The sequence below is a fragment of the Xiphophorus couchianus genome, chromosome 6 (genome assembly GCF_001444195.1).
Source record: "Xiphophorus couchianus chromosome 6, X_couchianus-1.0, whole genome shotgun sequence".
Taxonomy (NCBI): domain Eukaryota; kingdom Metazoa; phylum Chordata; class Actinopteri; order Cyprinodontiformes; family Poeciliidae; genus Xiphophorus; species Xiphophorus couchianus.
Window position 1 is genome coordinate 21379618 of NC_040233.1, and position 24406 is coordinate 21404023.

The window sequence follows — 24406 nt, forward strand, 5'->3', positions numbered from 1 at the left end:
CTGAAATTTGCTTACAAATGTGCCATATCTCTTGAGGACAATGTTTTTGAAAACATGGCTGTTAAGATAATGAGTGAATGTATGGAATCACAATGAGTTATTTCATTTACAACCTTCAGATGCTTTGGACTGGTGAATTTTTAAACACAAACAAGATGGTTATTCCTCAAAATATATAAATGAGTGTAAAGTTCAGTTGATGAAACTCCAAATGTGAACTGAACCACAACCATGTCCACTTAGTTTAAATAACCTGTAACATCCCTTTACAACTTGAAATTTTCAATTGTCCTCAAGCTCTTGATAGCTTTATGTGTTGGTGGCTAAATTCAAGAAGTATTTAAAAAGGTTAAACCAATTTTTCCAGTGAGGAGGATGAAGTCAGGAGAAATGTTTCATGACAGCTGTAGCCTGGAGATTTAACAACTCCATTCCCTAAACAGGGATATAAAAGCTCTCTAACAGGGAACCTTCTTGTAATTCATAACAAGTTATGGGAACTACTAACTAAAAAGACAATTGTACTGACCTTAAAACACTAATCATAAACATAGTTTTGCTAATGCACTATGATACTTAGCAGAAGCAAACACTGCTGTTGAGTTATCCTAATTAAGCATGGTAGGACTTCAGTCAGAAACCAGGACACAAGTAGATTTTAACGTTTTAACTGTAGAACCTTCTACAGCGATGCATAAAGAATAAAGGTTATTCATTGCACAGATTCACTATTGTAGAACCTGAGGAGCAGAAATGGAAATGGAACAGTCTTCACCCACTTCATCATAAGAGCATGAATATAAACGTCTGACTACTTAGAGACTTCTTAACAGATGTTGAACTTTATTCAACTGAAAGTTTACAAAACAGATGAGTAAATTAGTGCTTTAGAATTTATGTGACAATTTTTACTTAGTGGAAGCCAAGTTTGTTAAACACTTTGGCAAAAATATAATGCTAAAGCTTTAAACAAAAGATCAGCATTCCCATTTCTCAAAACAACTTTGCGAAAAATTAAGGGGTTGCATTAAAGTGGCAGTGAATGGAAGCAGATGAAAATCTAATATTTGTAAATGTAATCAGTCTAAGGTTACACATGTGGGTTTAATTTTCCTACACTAGAGTAGCTGTCAAAACATTCTTTTTGCAAAAGCACCATCATTTACGCTACTCAAACTACATAAATCTGCTATTGTTTTTTTCTCATCACCTTGTTTGTCCCCTAAAAAGTCATAACACGGATATACAGTACAAGCTGTTGTTGATTTAGCTCAGACACTGAGAACAAAAGATTTGATGCTGAAGGTAATTATTGTGGGTAAACATGGAAAAGGGACATCTGGAAGGCCTGGCTATTGATTTATTTACTGAAATAATTTAAGGACATCCGCAGATGTTTTGTGAACAGATGACAAAAAAAGTAAAGACCAGGGTAAATTAAAGCATTTTACTGAAAAAATATTTTGGATTGCTTTGATAGCCTGACCACTGGCTCCCTGCCATTCCTGGTTTGAACTGTCATGAACTGTGCTGCCCTCTTTCCTTGAAGGAGAGATTTTATAAAATACTTGCATCATAATCTTGGGATAAGAAGTGTGCTGAGTGGAGAGTGTTTTATGTGGCCATGGATAAATTTGTCCTTTTCATCTGTTTGTTTTCACAAATCTGTTGTGAAGAACACACACAGCTCAGACGCGACGGTCACTTCAAATGGTCTCACTGGATTGTAGATTTAGTCAAAGCAAACTCTCACCCTGACAGATGGTAATAGTTTTAATTTACAGTCACACACAGTTCACATGGAGGATCTTTGAAGAAAGCAAGAGTGCTCTCTCCATGCTTTTCGGTGTTGCCAATAAACGCCCAAACATCTGTTTAACATGCTGATGATTCCATTTTAAAAAGATGCGCCACTAGGATTTTTCTAAATCATTTGAAAAACAACAAAAAGACAATTTGTGGTTTATGTTTCAAATGTTTAAGATTTCTCAGGTTTTCACAAAATATGATGTTGAAAAATGTTTTATGTATGCAGCATAAAGTAGCATATGTTTTCAATTAAGGAGATCTGCTGAAAATAACAAAACTGAGCATGAAAATGACTACTTTTTTCATTTAAAATATTCATTGCTATTCATTTCAGAGGTAGGGTTGTTGTCTTCATTTATTTTTAAAATTACTTTAGAATCAGACAGCTCATAAATATGAAAGATTAATTTGTTAAGAAACAAATGAAAGAAAAAATATTTCCTATAATTCCTGCAAATAAACATAAATCAATGTCAGTCTACTGGGCATTATTCAATATTACTATCTACTGTGATTAAGGTGAACTGGTTAAAGTGAAACAAATACAACGGAGAACAGAGCAGCAAAAGGTGTAGTTGGACTACATACAAGGAGAAATTCTATCTTCATGCAAAGTCAACACCCCAACCCCAACACACACATGCACACCCCCACAACACCTGTGCGTCAGGCAGCAGTTCAGTTGTCACATCAAGCGCAAAAGTTAATATCTTTATCTGTTATAAGAAAAATATTCTCTTAACTAGTCATCACACAGTAAATTGATTAGCAACAATGTCAGCATGGTTTATTTAAACAATTCCCAATTAGATTTTTGCACAGTGAAAAAAATAAATGTTTAAAACACAGGAGCATCAAGGTCAGTCACAAGAAAAAAAAAAGGTTGCCACAGCAAATGAAGAATAAGAGGCTTTGAGGAAGCAGCTAAAGGAGAAGCGAAAGCTGTTTAATATCAAAAGGTGAGGCATCCTGGACACTGAACAGATGCAAAAACATAAAAAGCTCGAGGTTAAGCAAACAAAAACAAAGTCAGGGAGCGATAACTGAGCCAACACTGAGCACAGTAGCTAGATATGAAATTCACTTTCACAGAAAGAAAAATTCAGCTTTTAGTCTATGCTTTCTGTTATTTACTTATAATAAGCTGAAATTAAATGTGGTTAAGTAACTAATACATATTATCTACCAACTGGGGGTGGCTCAAGACTAATTAGGTTTAAACAGTGGTCATAATCTTTGCTATTTTATGAGAGTGCATATACCCAAAAACAGATCAAATACAAAATTAATGGACAGAATAAAATCAACGAAAAATTATATAGTCTACATTTTAATGTTGCAGGACACCTCAGCATGAAAAATTAGGCCAGTTATTTTTATTAAACCAATGAGACAAACATTTTTCTAAGACCATAAAACAATAGTACTGATTTTCAAAAAAAAGAACAGTTCAGCTTGTTCATTTAGTTCAGGAGCAAACTCTACATAATTTTCTCCTGTTCCAATCCCAGCCGAACAGAAATCCCACCTTCCTTTCACCCACAGCTTCCCCGTCACACCTCAGATGTTTTATCTTTCGTTTCAGTCATGGACTCTTCTGCTTCTACAAGTTTGTCTTCAACCAAATAAGGAGATGCTACTGCTCTCTTTGCCTCTCTCTCCTACTCTTCTATCAAGAATTCAGGTGAAGAGGCAGCTAGAGAGACTGAACCACAGCAAGGCTGCAGTCCAGCTGTCCTGAATGCCTCTGTAGAGCAGCTCTGTGGGATTCTGTAACACCTCTTCAACCTTAGCTTGACCCAAGAGAAGGTTATGGAAAACATCCTGCCTTGTTCCGGTCCCAAAGAAAACTCACCCAGAAGTCATCAGCAACTACAGCCCTGTTGCCTCAATATCCCACATCATGAATGACCAACAGATTCCTGTTGGTCAACCTGAGTAGGCCAAGCAGATATCAAGACATATCAGGGCACCCTGCTCTTACAAAGCATCAGAGTCAGGGCTTAAAGAGGCTCAACAACCTGATAAAGAAGGCTGTCTCTGTTCTGGAGATGACTGTGGAAACACTGGAGTTGATGGTGCAAAGAAGGATTCTTCATAAAATCAAGAAAATTGTGGAATACTCTGAGTATCCTCTTCATGAGGCTGCTTTACAAGAACAGTGTGTCTTCAGCCCAAGGTTTCTTTAGATTCACTGTAATACAGACCGCTAGTGGAAATCCTTCCTGCCCACAGTCATCAGTATCAACAAGCACTCTTTGAAGAACCTTGGACAATGAGTTACAAAATTTCATATTGAAAATAAAAATCACAGAAACTGAAACATCTGGCCATTTTCTTTAAAGATTTTGATGATAAGCTATCTGAGATGCCATCTACAGATAAAGTGAAGGAAAAAGAAAGCTTGGTATGGTTTTCCTAAAAATGCTTTTTGTATCACAGACAGAGAAAAGGGCAATTGGAACAATGCCATTCTATGTTGTTTTAAGTATGTTTTTATGTCTGTGAAACAAAGATGGCCATTCTTAAATAATATCTTCCTTGTGTTGCTTTGTATTAATGTAGCCTTTGAATTTATGTGTGTATTTATTAACAAGAGGCAAAGGCACCACAGACACAGAGGCCAGCTGCCAAGGCATTCATGCCCCAAGACAAATAGGAAGATCACTGGCTCTGCAGCCTGCTGATGAGTACACAGTCTCTTTGATTTTGCATTTGAAACAGAGATGTAAAGCTTGTACCCCGCTGGCCTGTCACTGAACAGTATCCCTCAAATTAGGACTTTTGCTGTCTTAGTCCCTCTTATCAATATAACAGTCGCAAAGATTCAGAAACAGAACTGAGAATGATTAATACTTGGTTTTATCTTTAACTGAAAAGGTTTTGTTAGAGTTTATGTGCCTAAAGAGGGGGACGTTGATGCTGATTAGGATAATGTTGGAGATTATTTGTGTGTACAGTGATGCAGGCTAACTAAAAGAGAGCAGAATGTCATGCAGGAAAGGCTGAGTCAGATTTAAACTGACATTCCTAACCAGCTGAGCTTCCCACATACAAACAGTTTAGGTTTATTGTTGAAATCATGCTGTTTGGCAGATGGCATACATTTTTTTCATCATATTTTCTTGCCATTGCTTTATGTACAATGACACGTGACAAAGTGCATGATAGCTTTGCTGCACCATTTTAGTATTCCAATGCTGCACATTATTAAACCCATTTCCACACATTAACCTTTTCTGAGTTCTTTTCTTACTGTTGTGCCCAGACTATGATTAATATGCCTTTGGTCTTGTGTGATAAAATCTTGCCAATTTTGAAAAAAACAAAACAAAAGAACAACACTTTTAATTTGTGTCTTTGGAGACTTAAAGACTTAAAGTCTTTGGATTTTAAGTCCCAAATTTAATTTAGATGTCTATATATTTGTCTTCCATCCATCCATCCATCCATCCATCCATCCTTTTTTCCTTTCTGTATTTTGTTTTGAATGTTCGATATTTAAAGCCTTGCCACTGTAAAAAAATATCTGCTGTTTGTATTTATATGTGAAAAATGGGCTGAAAAGGTCTTCAAACTCTTCCATGAAAACAGAAACCATGGTTAGAAGAACCCCTACTAAGTCCTTTGCTTTACTCATCAACACACTCGTGTAAAGTTATTATTTTTTCTTATAATCTCTTAAAAATACATTTTAAATCAACTCAACCAATATGGGATGGTCTGTCTGAAAATATGGCTACTGTATAGCTAGGTGTTCCTTCAAATTGAGTTATTTATTGATCTATGACTGCTTGCAGGAGCCATATTTAAATCACACTTGTCAATAATTATATTATAGCAGAAATGTTGATTAGAGATGTTCTTATTTAAGCAAAAGGACAAGTACAAACTTTCTCCCCAAAAAATCATAATATTTCATTGAGTCATAGACATAGACTTCCCAAATGAATAACTCATGAGGAAACCCAAAAAGAAAACAATGTACAGGCTAATTTTCATCATGAGCCATTATGTAACCTACACAAACAACAACAGTCTTTGTTGCTGGTTTAATGTCCTTGCAAGCAGAAATTATGATAATGATTCCATATTGCAGCATTTTAAACAGCTTAAGTGGAAGTCCCCTGAAAGCTTAGACTTCACGGATGATAACAGATTTGAATGTAAAAAACATAATTTAGTTGCTAATGGACAGCAAAAAAAAACAAAAAAAAAAAAAATGCATTCAGACATACAGTAAGTGGTTTAACAAGCCAGAGATCTTCCATTAGACTATTGTGTATTGGGTTTGGTTGGTCTTGTAACAAACTGAAGGATATGGTAACAGATGCAAATAAACTAAAATGTTACTGTGTTAAATTCCTATTATTATTGTTTTAGAATGAGAGGACCCTCGAGGTATAAAGAAGTGTGCTGGTGCCAATTATCATGAATAGGGGTAATGTACAGAGTTATGTTAACTCCATAAGGAAAATAATTATTTAAAAAAATACTATGAAGACATTGGAAAGTTTTGCTGAAGCTAGATTAACAAGAGAGATGAAGACCAGGAGGCAACAATATGGTTTCATGATAAGAAATACTGATGGACAAGTCAGGTTTTCCAAACGATCTCTATGGATCTAGACAACACATTTGACAGGGTGCCATGATAGGAAATGTCACACTGTCTGAGAAAGTCAAATACATGACAAATATCCCTCAAAATGCATTAATACAGTGGAAGTTTACCGCAGAAGCTAATGTCTATATTCTTCCTTTTAACCACTCTTGGGTAGACAGCCAATCAGCTCCAAGGAAAATTAATAGCACTCCTGGTTTGGATGCTTTGTAATGCCAGTCAGTGGTATGTCAGGTAGCATGAAGACCCATAATACCTGTCTGACTTATCTACCCAAGCTGCATTTTCTTTTGAATATTTTGGTTATGCTGAATAAAAAAATCCACATGTCGGGCGTGCCGTGGTGGCGTAGTGGTTAGCGCGACCCATATTTGGAGGCCTTGAGTCCTCGACGCGGCCGTCGTGGGTCCGACGACATTTGCCACATGTCTTTCCCCCCTTCTTTCCCCGTTTCCTGTCAGCCTACTATCATATAAGGGACACTAGAGCCCACAAAAAGACCCCCTGGAGGGGTAAAAAAAAAAAAAAAAAAATCCACATGTAGCTGGATTGTTTGCAAATAATTTGGATTCAAAAACATCCGCAAATAGGTAAATCCGCAAATACTCAACAGTAAATAGGCAGGGGTCCACTGTATTGACGGACAGATTGACGGAACACGTTAGCTAACAATTCCCATAAACTTTATGAACTACAAAGTGATCTGTAGTTTGAGACGAAAGCAGTTTAAAGAGAGCCTGCATAGGCAGTGCAAGGCTCTGGAAAGTTTGCAAATCAGTAGAAGGAAGATGAAATGAGTTTGAGTGAATGGAGCTGAAAGGAGAAGAGTAGCTAAAAATGTGTGAGTTTAGATATCAGGAGTAGGGAACGAGAAGTGAAGAAGAGCATGGAGATCGGATGAAGTGGATTGCAAAAAGTAAATAGTAGAAGTTGACTAGCGATCTGTCCAGGGTGCACCCGACCTCTGACCCAATGACCACTGGAGATAAATATCAGCCCCCTGTGACCATGCAAAGATAGGTGGGTACAGACAATAGATGTATGAATGGTAAGAGTGGGCCTGTCTAGTTTTCAGAAGAAATGTTCACCTTAGAAGTACAGTAAACATATATGGCAAGAAGAACAATAAATCTTACTGTTACACTATAAATTAGATGAATGTAGTATAAATCAGCAAGGTTAAGAAAATCAAAACAGAAATCAAAAGACAAACTCGTAAGCTAGAATTTGTGAACAGTGACAAGCTACAGATTGCCTCAATCTGTAGCTTGGGATACATTGGGATGCTGGTCCTGGAGACAGCACAACTGATGACATCAGATGCAAGAATGAACACAATGACAATAACATCAGGAAGGTTTACTGATAATATAGATGCATGTCTACAGAATCTCAAAGACAGGAGGGGAGGTTATGGGATGTGCAATATGCTCTTTTCTGTGCATTTTATTAGCAAAAATAATATTGCATAACTGATACTATTATGTTGTCTGTATTGTAGATCAAACTGCTTCAGGAAGAGATAAAGCTCACGTTTTGATTGCTATTCTTTTCCCCTAATTTCTGACAACTCTACATAACCCTACTGAGGATTTGTTGTCTCAAACTCATTTACCTCATTACATATGTATATTATTCTTCCTCTTCTCTTCTAAAATTTCTCTCTACAAGAGGTTTTATCAAAAGTACAAGCAAATGTATTACTGTTAGCTAAAATTCAAAACAGCATGGAGAAATGTAATGAAACATTGTTTTGAAGAGAAAAAGTTTAGCAGAAATGCTCAAGAAAACATAAAGAAAACACAATGTGACAAGAGCTGCTGCACTGGGAGACGAGAAAGCTAATTAACCCACCAACATCCCACAGTGCAGTTGGCAAACACTGGCATGTTTCTTTTTCCATGATTCAATTTGTATAACCAACAGAAAAGCTACCATAACAATGTTATTTCATCTGAAGGAAGACAGTACAGCAGCAGTTGCCAATGGAAGTCTGTCCTTTCTCCTCTTTGCTCCTTAACTCGGATAACAGATTTCATTACGCTCATAACTATAGAAGGAGGCTGAGCTCATTATGGCCCATAATCCAATCTGAGCTCCCTGAATTGGCAGTGCAATGACATAACAATATCGTCCTTGGGATAGAGAAGGTAGAAATGTTAACAAAATTCCAGCATTGCAGGGAAAAAAAACATGTCTGGCTGTTAGGCAGCATTGAATGGAATCACAAGGTTGTAGAATAAGAGCTACATTCATAAAATAAAAGTAAACAAAAGAAAGTAAAATAAAACTAATAAATAGGCTAGTTGATAAAAAAAAAACCTCTGGATTATTTATCCAATCCAAATACTGGGTTCAAGTTGCTAGGACAGAAGTTGGGTAATTTTAACCAAACATTAGTGGGAAAATTGCCACCCAGTGTTGGACATCAGTTCTTCACAAACTAACATTTTGACCAGATTTGCTCTATAGTAATGTAAATGTCAATGAGTTGTTGTAATGATTTTAGTTCACACTTGTAAACGAGTTTGTTCACTCAAATTAACAGTAGTATTTTACCTAGCAAGCTAGCACATGCTACTGCTGACTATGTTCAGCATTCACACCTTGACAAAAGAGTTGGTCATTAGGTCAATACAGACAGGCAATGTGTTATACATTGTTAAATGGTATGTATTAGTTTTGAAAATCTTGAAATTGCTGCTTTTAAAATTAAAATCTTACCAAAATCTTGGTCAAAATGGCCACCCAGTTTGGGTTGAAAGATATTAAAAGGATAGCCATTTTCAATTAAAAGCAATAACTTGCAGGCCTCACTGAACACCTTCATAAGATGAAATAAGAAATGTAAGCTAATAAAAGTATGCTATATAATGATGTAGACTAAATGTCTGTGAGTTGTGTTAATAATCTCAGTTAACTCTCAAGAACAGGTTTGTTCATTTAAGCTAATATTTGTATTTTACCTGTTGAGTGGGTAGCACAAACTAAAGCAAGCTATGTTTAACATTCACACTTTGACAAAAGAACTGGTCATACAATCAATGGACCTGCAGACAAATAATATTTTATACAATGGTGTTTATGAAGAACAAATTTTGTTATCCAAATTGTTTGTGTGCTAAAAGGTTTTGATAGGGAGGCTAAGTCAATTTGTCTCTTCACTAATTTGTATCAATATTTGAAACTATGTTTTCATTTAATCCCTTTTCCTCATAATTTTCTTCAAGTAGAATGTACCTGTATGAAATGTTATATTAGTAGCACTCATGCTGCAGTCTCAAAGGAGATTCTAATCTGTCTTGATGTGGAATAAATTCAATGACATAGTTTCCCTAAAGCATAAAGACATCAACACACACTTTTGATTAAAACCGGCCATACACAGCAGCCCTCCAGCTTTTACATTCAGAGCACACATCAGACCTGCAAAACAGCATAAAACCCTGTTTGGCAAAGCAATTGTAATTAATAAGACAAAGTTTTTGCCCTCATTTACTTTATGTGCTTAATGTAGATATCCCAGATCAGTTGCTTGCTAAATGTTTCCCTTTCCTCTTCTAGAAATTTCCAGCATTTCCAACCTTCATTTGTGTTTTTCTGAGCATTTTCGTTTCCTAATAGGTGATTAAATTGCTCCAAATGCACAATATCTTCCTGAAACACATTGCAGCATTGCCCAGCACCCACATCCTTGAACAATGACGAGCTTTAGGAGAGGACAGAATTAAAATTCAAAGACAAGGCAAGTTCATTTCAGTCTTACAGACCTCTGTGCAAAAAGCACTTGACTGATTTTAATCACATTCTTATTTATTTCAGCTTAGAGCTCGGCATTACTATTTGGGAAGCCTGCAGCACCTTCATCATTTTGTTGGTATGGTGCAACAGCGCCATCTAGTAGTCTCGTGCGAGTATTACAGGAGACCCACCAAAGCTATTAGATGTCAGTCTAAAAGCTCTGCCTTCACAGCACTGCTGAACAGCAAACATTAATTTGCAGAGTATGGTTTCACTAAGAGCGCTTTATCTCCCTGTTCGTTATCCACCCCATTCAGTCAGTGTTATTGTATACATCTATCTGCACTTTTGAGCTATAAGACTACCAAACAGGGGGAGTGAGTCATGGAATAAAATTGGCATTTGGCAAATACAGGAAAATATCCATCTGAGAGACTCTGCATTATTTTTCTTAGAATGAGAAATGAAAATGTAAACAAAATTTGCATTGAAAAGGGTGGTTTCTTTCTGAGAGATGACCTTTTTTATTTACTGCTGTGAGTCCTATAAAGAGCTAAAATCAAAGCAAGGAATAATTCACACGCAGTACCTTTAAAAAATATTTGTACCCTTTGACCTTTTCGAGTTGTATCAAATTTCAAAAGCAAATTTTGATGTACTTATTAGGATTGCATGTGATAAATAAAAAAAATAGTGCATAATTGTGGACAGAAAATTATACATGAATTCCAAAGTAGATTTTGTTAAATGTTACATGCAAGTAAATTATTTTCTTTTTATTCTGATACCTTAAAATAAAATCCAGTACAATCAACGGCCTTGAAACATCTCACAGAGCATTGTTTATGATCTGAAAATAGGGTGCTTTTCTATAGCATGACTGGAAAATTAGAGTTGATGTTATGTTGAATAGATCTGAATTCAGGGCAGTCCTGGACAGAAATCTGTTAGAGAAGGGATGTCCAGTTCTGCAACTTTTGGATGAATTCCTTCTACAAACCACATGAATCAAATGAATTGCTCGTTGCCAGGCGCTCTGCAGACCTGAGTGGCATACTGATGAGGGAGTTTAACCATTGGATTCAGGTGTTTTGGAGCAGAAATGCATCTAAAAGATGTAGGATAATATCTCCAGCATCCCGTGATGGAGGCTGCAGAAGATCTGAGTCTATGGCAGCAGTGTGCCCTCCAGCAGTACAACAAGTCTATACCTAAAGTGAAATAGTTTGTATAATATCCATGTGCTACAATGACCCTTTCAAAGACCAGACCCAAGATTCAATTAAAATCTGTGGGAAGACTTGAAAATTGATGTATGCAATTGAGCTTCATCTAATCTGATAAAGCACGAGGTGTTTGAGAATGGGAAAACAAACATTCTCTTCATGTGCAAAACTTGGAGGGACACTCTAATGAATCTGCATTAATAACAGTATTGACTGGTGAAATAAATTTTTCTGAGAAAAGTTCTAAAAACCACATTCTTTCTGTGTGCACTGCTTTGTATTGATCTACCATATAAAGTCAAAGTAAAATACTTGATAAAATATAAAAACATTAAAGGGATATGCATACTTTTGCCACCCTTTATGTAACAAGAAACGCCTTTTTCACAAGCACAGCTGTAATTATGCTGTATTATTAGCACAATAATACAGCATCTCCAAACTATTTTCATTAGAAACTGAATTGGTTTGTGGGGAAGCTTCACGAGCTCATTATGGTTGTGCTATAAAAGCAGACTATTAAAACTGGATTAAATGTGTGGGCTAATCTTTATTGTGGTTGTTTCCCTCATCTGAAACATTTTTTTTGATGTTTAAATGGGGAGGGGAACATCATGTAAAACCGACTTTTTTAAACTTTATATAATGTTATAATGTTGTTCCCTCATCAAAAACATACCTGGAGTATTGCTTTAGATCTTCCATGCAAGTTTGAGAAATCCTTCAATCTCCTGCGAGAGTTTAAAGAGGTGCCTAAACACTTGCTCCCATAAAGCTTACCCCGTCTCTGCGCCTTCTCCTCTCAGCACCACCAGACTAGTGACAGCAACAATTAGCAAACACCTGTTGGAACTACACATCTGCTGAGCTCATCATACAAGCTACTTCTCAATCCAACACACCTCAGAATAGTTGTTAACAGCATAATAGAGGAGTATTGCTATGATGTTATCATATCATGATGACGGGCTAAATGTAGTGTGTTGGAAAGACTAGGACCTTCTTAAAGAGACAGAAGCCCATTTTCAGGGCATCCAATAAGGTCATTTTTTAAAGCTATGTTTGACATTTTTACAGCAACTTCAGGTAACATACTTGATTGTGCTATAAAATGCCTGGCAAATACATAATACCATCACTTTAAGAACATCTTAGCCCAGTTCACACATTCTTATTATTTTTCACGTAACTCTGACAGAAGTATTTGTTATTATAAAATGCATTTTCTCTGCCTATATCAAGGCCCCTCCCAGCTGGTTGTCCAACAGTGTTTGTGTGCACTCTGCCATCATTAAAAATGCATAACCTCTCTGCAAACAGTGTCCTGACAAGCATCTAGAGCTCATTGGATATCAGTCATTAAAATTTAGCAAAGAGGCCACAGCACCGCCTGTAGGTGGATAGGCATCAGGTTCCCCCATTCAGGCAATGGATAAATTTTTCAAAGTCCTATTACCTCAAGGCGGTGCACTGTGACATTACAGTTGTGTGTCTCGGCTGGAAAAGCAGTCGAGGTTTCAGAAAAGCCGAATCCACAATAACAATATGAGTCTCGGGGTGGCTATACTGATTCATTTACTACTGTTGGTTGACAGGGCTTATACTAAAAAAGGTGAGTTGTCATTTTTTATCCTGATGGAATACTATTTAGACTTAATAGGAGTGTTTTATTTTGTAGAGGCTATATATACAGATAAAGCTGGGCCTCCATTGTTCAAAGTCAGAGTGTAATACAATTTCAAGGATTGTATCAGCTGGCAAGAAAATAGTGATATCAGTCAGGGATAAGCAGTAAGCCTTTTCCTATCTTTTCCTCTGAGCTAAAATAAAACATTGCTTTTGAAATTTCTAGGTGTCAAATGTGGAGGCATCCTCTCTGCTCCGTCAGGTAACATTTCCAGTCCAAACTTCCCAGGCCTGTATCCCTACAACATTGACTGCTCCTGGCTGATTGTAGTGGCTGAAGGCTCCTCAGTCCTCCTCACCTTTCATCACTTTGAGCTGGAGTACCACACCAGCTGTGCTTACGACTATATCAAAATATACAATGGCATATCTGAGGACGAGGGGAACCTCCTTGGGACATTTTGTGGTGACATTTCCCCACCTCAGTTCACCTCTTCTTGGAATGTCATGTCCATTATTTTCCATTCAGACCGCCATGTGGCCCACAGGGGCTTCAGTGTTGGCTACAGGAAAGGTAACTGGCTAGATTTAATGTAATATGACAGATATATTGAGGCTAAACTCTGAAAAACTTCTGCTGATTTTGTAACTCATGAATTGTACCTAAACATCCTGGCCTTGTATGCAAGTCTAGAATTCACATACAACAATCTTAGACTGTTTTTAAAGTTTTCTATTGAGTTTAAACATTTTTACTCTTAATGTGTGTAAAATATTGCCCTTTGTAGACTATTGTCAAAGAATTTCACCTCAAACTACCTCAAAGGCAGGGTGGTTTAGTTGAGCCCAAAATTATACAGACCTGGCAGATTTAGGTTTAAAGTAATCTTTTAATTTTGTCAACTTGCTTTTCCTCCCAAGGGGTAATTTTAACCTTTTTGTGTGGCCCAGGCAATGTCCCAACTTTATTTGCTAGAAAATCTTTGGAGGGAGCCAAAGATAAGAGTGATAGCAATTAACCTCCAACATGCAATGATCCTATTCAGCCAAATGTATTTATTGTATATTTTAGAAGGATAATAAAGAATCTTCACCAAGAATAAATCATCAAACTATCAGTAGGAATACAGAAAAAGCTAGTCAGCCATTATAACAAATGGGAGTGGAGTACAATAGACGCACAGTGTTCACATATGTTAGGGACCACAATCGCCAGCAAATATATTAAATCCGTGAATATTTAAGACCCCCTCTTATAATCTTATAATGCTTGTAGCTGCATATTCTAATGGTTCAAACACCAAATATCTCTTAGCACACACCACAGGGACTGTCTTGGCACTACTGAAGAGGGTAGCATTAACAGCCTTCTCTTTTGGGTATAGAAGCAGTGCCAATAATAGGCCTGACGCTGCCTATCAATCATTTTAGGGGGGTTTTTCAGCAATTGACCAATCGGCAGTCGCTATTTGTCTCAAAGTACATGCCCTTATGCCTCCAACAACCTAACCCACTAATTGAACTATTAATTCTGATAACTTTGGTTAAACGCTGCTGAAGTTCAAATTTGTTCTCAAGAAAAATATTTCTAGTTCCCGTTTCTTTTAAAATTCATCCTAGATCCAAGGTTCATGACAAAGGCAGGGAGATTTTGCTATGACAATGATGATGGTGCTGTGGACATTGTGTACAAAGCTGGTTCCCATCTCTTTCAAGCAAGGGCGACTCTTCCTCACAGATAAAGCCTATCAAAAAAAGCTTTATTATTTTCTGAAAGCCTTTGGGGAAAAGATGAAAGAGTAGTTTTGAAATGAGAATGTGGATTTTAAATTTCAGATTTCAAAATTGACAATCACAGCATGTCACGTTTCTGTATTTTTCAAAACTTTTAAAGATTAAAAAGAACCACATGAAAAGAGAATGACCCAATTCTGGAGAAAAACATCAGTGAGATAGTAGACAACTGGAGAATTCACAGCAGATAATCCTCCAACAGGGCAAGGTTCCTATGCTGCCAATGTGTTCATTGTATGTTTTACAATGACAGTAAAGAATTCAATCTAATATAATGTACTTAGCAAAAAAAATCAACATAAACGTTTTTGGAAAGGTTAAAGTTTAGACTTAAATCAGATCCTGAGATTTTTGTGGGCCTAAGATATTTGACCAGACCAAGAAAAGCAAAAGTAAACAATGGAGAACTGACTTTTGTTTATTGCTTGCCAAAGTGGATCAGCAAGCAGTCAAACACAACTTTCAACTTTGGACATTAGACTTCTTTTGCCTTCGACATATGCCTAAGGTGCTTCAGTGGTTCTTTGATCTTTTGTTGCTGGAAGTTTGGTTTGACACAAAACGGAAATGCAACAACACTGAAGAACCAGAATCCACTTAATACTAACCTTATTGCATTAAGGATTTGCTTTAATACCACTACCAGCACATCTGTAAACTGTGTACTCGCAGAGGTATACATATTTCTGCAGATTCTATTTTCTTTACAGGCCAAAAGCAGGCAAATGGGTTAAGGAAAACACCAGTGTATGGAAAATTTAATTTACAATAAAACTAGACCGGAACAAAAAAACCCTACGCAAAACCAGATCCAGAATAAATAACTTTTCCCTCTCTTCCCAAATGGAAGATGTTTGGGAAGAGACATTGCTCAGATACTTTGACATTTCACATTTCAACTGAAAAACCTCCAAAGAATGTTTCATCTTTACTGCGAATGCTGCTTATGTGTTCAGAAATCTTTTTTCTTATTCCATATTGAACAATCTACTCAGATTACAACAGCATTTTAAAAGATATCCTTCACATTTCAACAACCAATTTTTTTTACAATGTTTGATCAGTGTGAGAGTGTCAACAAGTGAAGGTTTTAACTATAAACAAGGGAAATTTTACCTCCACACAGGTAAAATCTGAGAAGGTCAAGAAAAATGCTGAATAAAAAAATAAGAATTAGAATTAATTTGCATTTAAAGAAAGTATTCATCGTGCCTTAGTTTTTCAGCATTTTAGTTTTAAACCCTTGATCAGAAATGGATCAAAATATTTTTTTCCTCAAAATTTAAAAAACAGTGCCTCATAACAACAAAGTGAAAAAAGTTTAAATTGGTGCAATTTTATTGAAAATTAAAAAAGAAAACAGCAAATACTGTGTACTATGTAAGCATTCACAGCCTTTAGTCTATACTTGTCTGAGCACCTTCAGCAGCAATCACTTCCTCAAGTCTTTTGTATGCCTCTACAAACTTGGCCTCTTGTTTTGGGTATTTTCTGCTGTTTTTCTCTGGAGATGTTGTCTGGCTCAGTCAGACTTAATGTGAAGAGTCAGTACAAAGGTCTTTGTCTTTACAGAGATGTTCAATTAAATCAAAGTCCATTCTCTGACTGGGCTGCTCAAAGATATTTGCCAACGGCTCCTGATGCCAGTGTTTGTGAGCTTGGCTATGGGCTTTGGGTCACAGCAGTATAAATCTCCCAAATTCTTGCTTGCTTAAGTATATAAATAAGGGAGATGTTTGATGACATGATCCACATTGAGTGATGGTTTCTGGTTACCCAATATTCAGTCATGGTAAACAGAAACACCGGCAAGGATTATATGCCTTGAAATATATGTTTGTGTTTTGCTTATATTCTTTTACCAACTTTTTTATTTTACCTTATCTTTGTTTAACAAATTATTATATAACAGAAAAAATACAGTTTGTTTTCATAAGCTCGATGTTCTTCAAGTTTCTCCTTTTAAAAGGCATTTTTCTTACCATATAAGAGTTATTTTCCCTTTTTGCCTCCTATCCTCGCTAGACATGTGTGGTGGAGTGTTGACTGGACTTTCAGGTGTCATTTCCAGCCCAGGCTACCCTCAGGAGTACAGCAACAATGCAGACTGTTCCTGGACAATACACGTGTCCAATACAAGTGTTGTCACCTTGGTCTTCCTGGACTTCCAGCTGGAGAACAACGAGGGATGTAACTTTGACTTTGTTGCCCTGTTCGATGGGCCAACAGTCACCCACCGCCATCTCGGCAAATACTGTGGAACAGATAAACCCCCCAACACAGTCACTACTGCTAACCAACTCCTGGTAGTCTTCAAGTCAGATTTCAATATTGGTGGGCGAGGCTTCAAGGCTTACTATTACTCAGGTAAGAACATTTTCTAGACTAACTGTTAGTAGAGTGAAAAATAAAGAAAGCATCAAGTTAACAAATCTCACTGATGATGCTATGCTGAATGTCTAAAGCAAGTCACTTGAAGGACTAAAAAGATGATTAAAATCGAATGCAACAATGTGAAAATCCATTAGTGGTCCTGTCAAAGTCCAAACTGGAACCCATGTGAGTGTGACTTTGCTGAGTGTAGATCTACAGGCATGGACAATGTGCACAAATGTTATGTCTGACTTAAATATTTCATTTTTTGTCTCCATTACAGCTATAAGTTTTTGATCAATACCAGTTTGTCACGGCAGAAGTTATTTTGCCCATTCTTCTCTGCAAAATAGATCAAGTTATGTCAGATTTGATGGAGAGCATCTGCGAACATCGATTTTTAAACCTTGCCACAGATTCTCAATTGAATTTACAGCTGTACTTTGACTGGGCTGTTGAATCATTCAAGTAAATTAACCTAAGTGCTTTAATTTAAAACAATTCCATTGGCTGCATGTTTAGTGTTGATGGAAGGTGAACCTTCACTCTGTCTTTCTTCCACACAGAGCACCTTCATTTTCATTTTCTCAGCAGAAGACAAATACTCCCAACAGCATGATACTGCCACCAACACCTTTCACTGTGGAAATAGTGTCTCCTGGTTTTATGCCATACATGGAGTTTTGCACATAGGCCCAAATGTTATTTTTTGTCTCACTGGACCAAAGCACCTTTTCCCACATCTGTACTGTGTTCCTCAGATAGCTAAATTACATGAAAAATTATGGTTGCACTGTGATGCAGATACAACCTTACATCAATCTCCAGTTTTTACCCCTTGAGCTTTAACTACTTGCTGCTGGATTCCATGTGGACGAGTTAGACTTTAGAATGCATAACCTACTCATTAAGTTTGTGCAATGCAAGTAAACAAATGAGTCAGATTCCCAAAACTGGAAACATATAAACTTAAAGGGGGGTCCTCATAAACTTCAATTACCTGCTATAAACTTTAGCTTTTAATTTTAAGACTGTTTTAAATAGCATCCTTGAAAGGAAGTAATGAAGTAAACACAGAAAAGAAACCTTAATGAAGATGGCTAACTAATGTAATTTACTTAAAATAGGTGAATGCCAACAAGTTCTATCCACTGTGAGCGGCAACTTCAGCAGCCCACATTTCCCCAACATCTACCCGAACAACATCAACTGCCACTGGAGCATCACCCTGCAAGCCGGGTACCGCATCAAGCTCTTCTTTCCTGTCATGGATCTGGAAGGCCGCAACAGTCTGTCAGACGAGTGCGACTACGACTCAGTGTCAATGTATGACGGGGACAGCCAGGCGGACACGCTGATGGGACGCTGGTGCGGCAGGGAGCAGCCTTCTTCCCTCGTTTCCAAGGGGAACAAGTTGCTGGTTGTCCTCAGCACAGACAGAAATGAAGCTCACAGAGGGTTCACCGCTTCTTATCTAGGAGGTAAATGTGTTTGTGTTTGTCTTTTATCAGGAGCTAATGGGACTATTAATTGAGTGTATCCTGTGGGGACTGCAGGTTAAAGATATGTACTCCCCACTGAGTACACTGTTTGCAGTATTAATCCCAACTAAATTTGCTCTTTAAATTCTAAACATTCATCCCAGCAAACAGCTCTCCTCCATGTCATTCCTATTCTGCTCACGAAATGTTTGAATATGTTTTCCGCAGTGGTGCCTGTGAACGTTAGCTGCACCAGATCAGAGTTTACCATCCTGATCCCTCAACGGTCGTTACCTCAGCTGGACCGTGAGAGCATCTACCTTGGAAACCCAACATGTACAGCTCAGCTAACAACCACCTCATATAAAATACTGGCCCAGTTTGTTAACTGTGGTACAGCCAGCCAGGTAACTGGCTCCCATACTCTATTACACCATAAAATGATTTCTTGTTTAAAAATAATTTACTTTTACAAAGATCTGTAAAAAAGAAAGTGGAATATAATGAAATGGTTAAATATTTTAGTCTTAGTGTTGTGGATTTAAAAGCAGACTTAAAAAAGTAACAACTGCAACCAGTTATCAATGGGTTTCAAGCCCGACCCAACAAGTCGGTCCCTGGCACTCCCTCGCCCTGCAAACCCTGCTCTCCACATTCCCACCAGGCATCTCTTAGCATGTGGACAGGACAGAGATTACTTCTTCCTGTCATTATAATGTGTTTATTACATGGTTGGTAGAGTACAAGTAACTCTTTCCCTATGAATATATATTTTACAAATAAATTACCAAAATATTTCACAAAGGTCGTGTATACACATAGAATAACATGAAGCTTTTTATCATGTCCAAGGATTCAATGCCTTTTAAACCAGTGCCATGATTTATAGAACATACAGCTGATAAAACGTGACTAAACTTATTTTGTACCCATTTTGTGACTAATAATCCTTCACAGAAACACCGCAACATCACCATGCTGGTGAACAAGCTCTACATTGATTTCTCTGATGGGAAGCAGCAGAACGTGCAGGAATACAAGGTGCAGTGCGACGCCTTACGGAAGGTTGCATCTGTGTCAATCATTTCTGCGGAGGAGCGACGGCTGGAGGAGCAGGCCCAGCAGGCGGAAAGCGACAACAGCGGATACGTGGCAGAACCAGAGGCAGAACCTCATGACTTGAGTGATATTGTCTTCATCAGCATCTGTGTTCTGGCTGTCATCCTCATGGTGATAGCAATTGTTTGGTTGGTGCTTCTTTAGTGAATTACGCAGAAATCATCAACAAGTTCTTAGTCTCAATTAATTTTTATACAAAAAAAACATGCAAAATTGAAAAGAAAACATAATTTTATGATGTTGACACTGCTCTCTAAATACAGTATCACAGAAGTGTGCAAAGCATTGCAGGTAATGTGCACCAGTAAACTTTTCTGAATGTGAAAAGTTCTAAGTTCTACTGACAAAAATTTTAACTTCAAACTCAGTGCAGATTAATTTACAAACATTTTGTACTTTTGATTGTTTTGTACATAAATTTTTCAAATTTACATAAAGGAATTGCCAGCTATGTGAGGTTTTCTATACATCTTGCATCAATGAATGTGATTCACGTTGTGCTGGGGATGCTACTTAAGTGCTTTGGCAACCAAATATTTAATGTGGCTTTCTAGAAGCTAACTAGTTAATTTATAAAATGTGGTTGTTGAACTATGTGTATCATATTTTAGCAGTGTGATAACTCTGAAGACAATTTTTGTAGCTACTTTCTGACTTAGACATTGTAAAACATTAGATGGTTTTGTAGGAGTACTTTGGGGGATGAAAATATGATGTTTTTAGTTTATTTTTGTTTTTGTAAGGTGTTATGAAAATGTTTTGCTATTAAATACAATATAAAACATTGTCTATTTTGCATGTGTAAGACATTGTAATAATAGCCAAAAAAAGTCTGAGAAGACATTTTACTAACTACTTTTTAATTATTCTGGTACAGTGAATCACAGAGATCTTGCCCAGTCAGGCCTTTCCAAAAGTTCAGGTTCACACTTTGTTTAGCTTGACACATTTTTCCACAAGGTTTGAGGAGATTGTAAACTTTCATACTAAGGTCTTGCAAACCAACTGAACTCAAGATTAAATGCTGAAACTAAATCAAAAGGTGGCTTAGCAAAAAATACTGGTTAAAGGGCATTTATGCAACCAGCTTTTTTACTGTGTGTGTTTTCCCCTCTGATAAATTTGTTTATCCAACTGAATGGCACAAAATATATCATGTTAGAAAATGATATATTCTGTAATTATTTATTACAGTCCTATTTTCACACCTTATTTTAGCAGGGGTGTGTGTGTGTGTGTGTGTTTGAGCCACAGTGTTTTTGTTTTCTTTGTTATTTTCAAGATTTTTAATTTTCAGACAAAGTTAAACTGGCAAGAGGTGAATCCACCAAGAAGTTTGATCTGTTCTTCTCCACTTGTCATGATAAAGTGTCTTTGGGAAACTTATTGAACTCGTATAAAGGGTCACTACTGTTAGGCACAATTTATCTTCCAGAAGTAGAGTTGCAGCGTTGTTAATGTGCTACACTAGCGGTGACCAAGTCAAGAGCTACTATCCTGCAACTTTAAGATGCATTCATTCTCACACCTGACTCAAATGACTGAAATACCTCATATTCGGTTATTCTGCTCTGCATATGCCCCTTAATGAGCCATTCATTTAATTCAGGTGTGTTTGAGAAGGGATGTATATAAAAGTTGTAGGATAGCCGTCAAGGACTACATTTGGGCACCCCTGTGCTAAATAATTGGTGAATAAACCTTTACTGCAAAAACCTCTATGACAACACTAAAAAACCCCCCCAAAATATTCAAAATTATGAAACATGTATATTTACAATCCAAATTTTATCATTGAATTTTGTATTTAATTGACATTTTTTTCATTCAGTTTTAAAACAAAATTAATGACATATGGTACAGTATCGTGTAAGTGGAGGTATGCTTTAAATATTAAAAAAACATTAGAGCATTCACTCTTAAAACAGTGTACATAAACTGATGTGCCTCAAAATACAAGAATGTTTTGTATTTTCTCAGCCAACAGAGAACACAATTAAAGACTAAAAATTAATTTTAAAAAATTCACAGGTATTAAAATTTCTTCCATAAGAGGTCCGAGTCACAGTCCAACATGTATTCACTTATTTTTTGTATTTAGAAACCAGCTGGCTGACTGATATTTTGCCGTCCTTTACTTCACTCCTGACGTCAGGGTTGTGTTTGAAGCCGAACACCAGCGCCCTGATTGTCCGTCTGTATGAGCTGCTGACTAACCGGGAGCTCTGGTGAAAAACTTCTCTCTCTATGTTGTCTATCAGATTAGAGTCCTCCTGTATCACATATAGACCAACAGACAAAAATACTTTTCAATTCATTTAGTTCAACAATCTGTAGGAATGAAATACAAACTGACCAAAGTGTTAGGAAATAAACCAGCAAATAATAAAAAGACGATGATCACAGAATATGAAACCAACAAAACCGATTTTAACAAATAGCTCAATTTTGTTACAATTTCAACTAAAAAGTACAGCATTTGGTGAGAGTCTCAATAGTTCCTACTAAATCTCCAAGAAGTATAATGAAATGAAACAAACAAGAGGCCTGTAAGGATTATAATCTATCCAATGTTTTATTGTTTTTGTGAAAGATTTCTTATTCTTACCTGCATTTATCACTTAATGATCATGATAAATCCAAATTATTATGTCTGAAATCCATTTAAATCTGTCTGTATTGTCAAAATTGCAATTTACATGTTTTACTCCACCATTTATTCCATGAAAGCATAAATAAATATCAATAAATTCACAATTATTTAATAAAGTGCATGTACTCTGTGCAGTTTAGTGATAAAAATCTAATTTCTTTATGGGCTTGGAGTCCTGAAGAAGACTATTTAAAAATGTGCAGTCTTGTTTTAAAGCAGAATTGGTTTTTGTGGGTTTATGATTACTATGCCATGCAGCCAAAGCAGATACCCAAAAAGATGGCAAACGTGTGAAATGCCATTGTCCTGTTTCTCACCTTGACCTCCAGTGCTTCAGACAGCAGTCTCCTAGCGTTGCTCCTGAGCCCTTCAGACTGTTTGTCGGAGCGCACTTCAATAGACGGCTTATTTGAATTCTCCTCAATGAAAGTCCTCCAGTCAGTGTAAACTTTTGTTGCCAAAGAACTCACCTCAGGGTCTGGATGCTTCCGTATTTTGTTGACAGTGTGACCTAGAAAAAAAACCCAGAAGGATTTATTTAACCTCAAGTTTGTAAGCAATAAGCTTGTGACAAACTGGACTTTCACTATTAAACAGTAAGTAATATTTAAGCAGACCGAGTTTTGAACTTTCTCCAAAAAGAAGACGTATGGTAAATCTGCTAAAAGTGCAGCACAAATGTATTTTAACCTCTACAGATATCTTCTGCTTTTACTTTTTCATCTTACTTAAATGTTTCATATTCTTAAACAACTTTAAATATTAGACAAGCTGAATAAACACAAAAAATAACTGGCAATTAATCAAAGTTTTTCACACTAATTAGCCCACTAGATTCTTTTTCCTTTATTGTTTCTTTCAAGCATAATCAAAATGGTTTAAATAGTTAGCAAATGGCACCACTTAAGGATGGTCAAAGCATCAACTTGCAGCAAGAGTGTTCAAATCCCTTTCTGGGGTCTTTCTGCAATGAATTTGCATGTTTCCCAAGATCCTCAAAGAAGGACCCATGAGTCGCTGAAGGGATTATATGTTTCTCAGCTGGACTGGGAACGCCTTGGGGAGAGGGAAGTCTGGCCTTTTCTGCTTAGGCTGCCAGATTTGGCCAACAACATTAGATTGATTACTTATAACATGACTGCATAACTTTGGGCTATATTTTTTTAATATAGTAATAGAAAAGGACCAGTGCATTAGAGCCAAAATTAATTATCTTGTTTTTGTTTTGACCGTTTAATAACAAACCTGTTTTGTGTGGTATATCAAACCAGCAAAAAGCAGAAAATTATGACTTAAAGGTTTCTCCTGTATGTACCTATTTTAGTGGATCTGAGCACTTCCTCGGATGGCATCTTCTTGCTCAGCTCAGTCAGGGTGTTCATCAAGTTCTCCTTGCTCTGATCTGGCAGCTCTAGCGTCGACTTGTAACGTAGGATGTCCTCAATCACAACTACCCTCTAGAAGAAACAGTATGAATGGCATATCATCAGTTTTAAATGTAGAGACGTATGTTGTTTTTATTCACACTACGCTTAATTTCTCACCCGTAGAGACTCAATTGTAGCTTGTTTGTAAACTCTCTCGTCGCTCTTCGGTTGTTTGGGTGTTTCTCCCTTGGGAAGCCGAACGACAAACTTGTCCATCTTCAAATAAAGTACGTTTCTTCAACTACAGCTTGTTAGCGTTAGCTGAAGTAGGCTAACCACTGCTAACGGATACGGTTTGCTAGATAAAAAAACTATATAAATAATTTGCAATTAATATTAAAAGAGAGATTTTCTAAATTTGATCATGCCAGTTGTCTGCACTCTCTAACCATGTTTACGTGTGGGAAGATAATGTCAATAATGAAGTTAAAATACCGACGGAAGCCTGTTTGTAGCAGAAATTATGTTACCTTCAAGTACTTGAGGAAAAAATGTCTCTTGGTTAAAATAATAGAAAAAATATATTTTTGAAA

The 24406-nt window shown here is 36.8% G+C and overlaps 2 protein-coding genes across 2 annotated transcripts; one reads left to right on the plus strand and one right to left on the minus strand.

Moving 5' to 3' along the window:
* Positions 1–12945: 12945 nt before the first annotated feature.
* Positions 12946–21530, plus strand: cdcp2 (CUB domain containing protein 2). The gene is made up of 6 exons (XM_028020380.1): positions 12946–13012; positions 13253–13600; positions 16846–17187; positions 18321–18674; positions 18903–19081; positions 19632–21530. Exons 1-6 carry the CDS (start codon positions 12946–12948, stop codon positions 19935–19937), a joined length of 1596 nt encoding a protein of 531 aa, XP_027876181.1. The 3' UTR covers positions 19938–21530.
* Positions 21531–21543: 13 nt separating this feature from the next.
* Positions 21544–24353, minus strand: tceanc2 (transcription elongation factor A (SII) N-terminal and central domain containing 2). The gene is made up of 4 exons (XM_028020813.1): positions 23991–24353; positions 23762–23903; positions 22764–22957; positions 21544–22066 (listed from the first exon to the last, which is right to left on the minus strand). The coding sequence occupies exons 1-4, from the start codon at positions 24087–24089 to the stop codon at positions 21878–21880; spliced, it is 624 nt and encodes a 207-aa protein (XP_027876614.1). The 5' UTR covers positions 24090–24353; the 3' UTR covers positions 21544–21877.
* Positions 24354–24406: the final 53 nt, after the last annotated feature.

Bases quoted from the DNA above. Each gene is read 5' to 3' on its own strand.
- cdcp2 (XM_028020380.1), top strand. From the start codon at position 12,946: ATGAGTCTCGGGGTGGCTATACTGATTCATTTACTACTGTTGGTTGAC. The intron at 13,013-13,252 runs GTGAGTTGTCAT...TGAAATTTCTAG, and splicing joins CAGGGCTTATACTAAAAAAG to GTGTCAAATGTGGAGGCATC. The intron at 19,082-19,631 runs GTAACTGGCTCC...AATCCTTCACAG, and splicing joins ACTGTGGTACAGCCAGCCAG to AAACACCGCAACATCACCAT.
- tceanc2 (XM_028020813.1), bottom strand. From the start codon at position 24,089: ATGGACAAGTTTGTCGTTCGGCTTCCCAAGGGAGAAACACCCAAACAA. The intron at 23,904-23,990 runs GTGAGAAATTAA...TGTTTCTTCTAG, and splicing joins CTACAATTGAGTCTCTACGG to AGGGTAGTTGTGATTGAGGA. The intron at 22,067-22,763 runs GTGAGAAACAGG...TATGTGATACAG, and splicing joins CTGAAGCACTGGAGGTCAAG to GAGGACTCTAATCTGATAGA.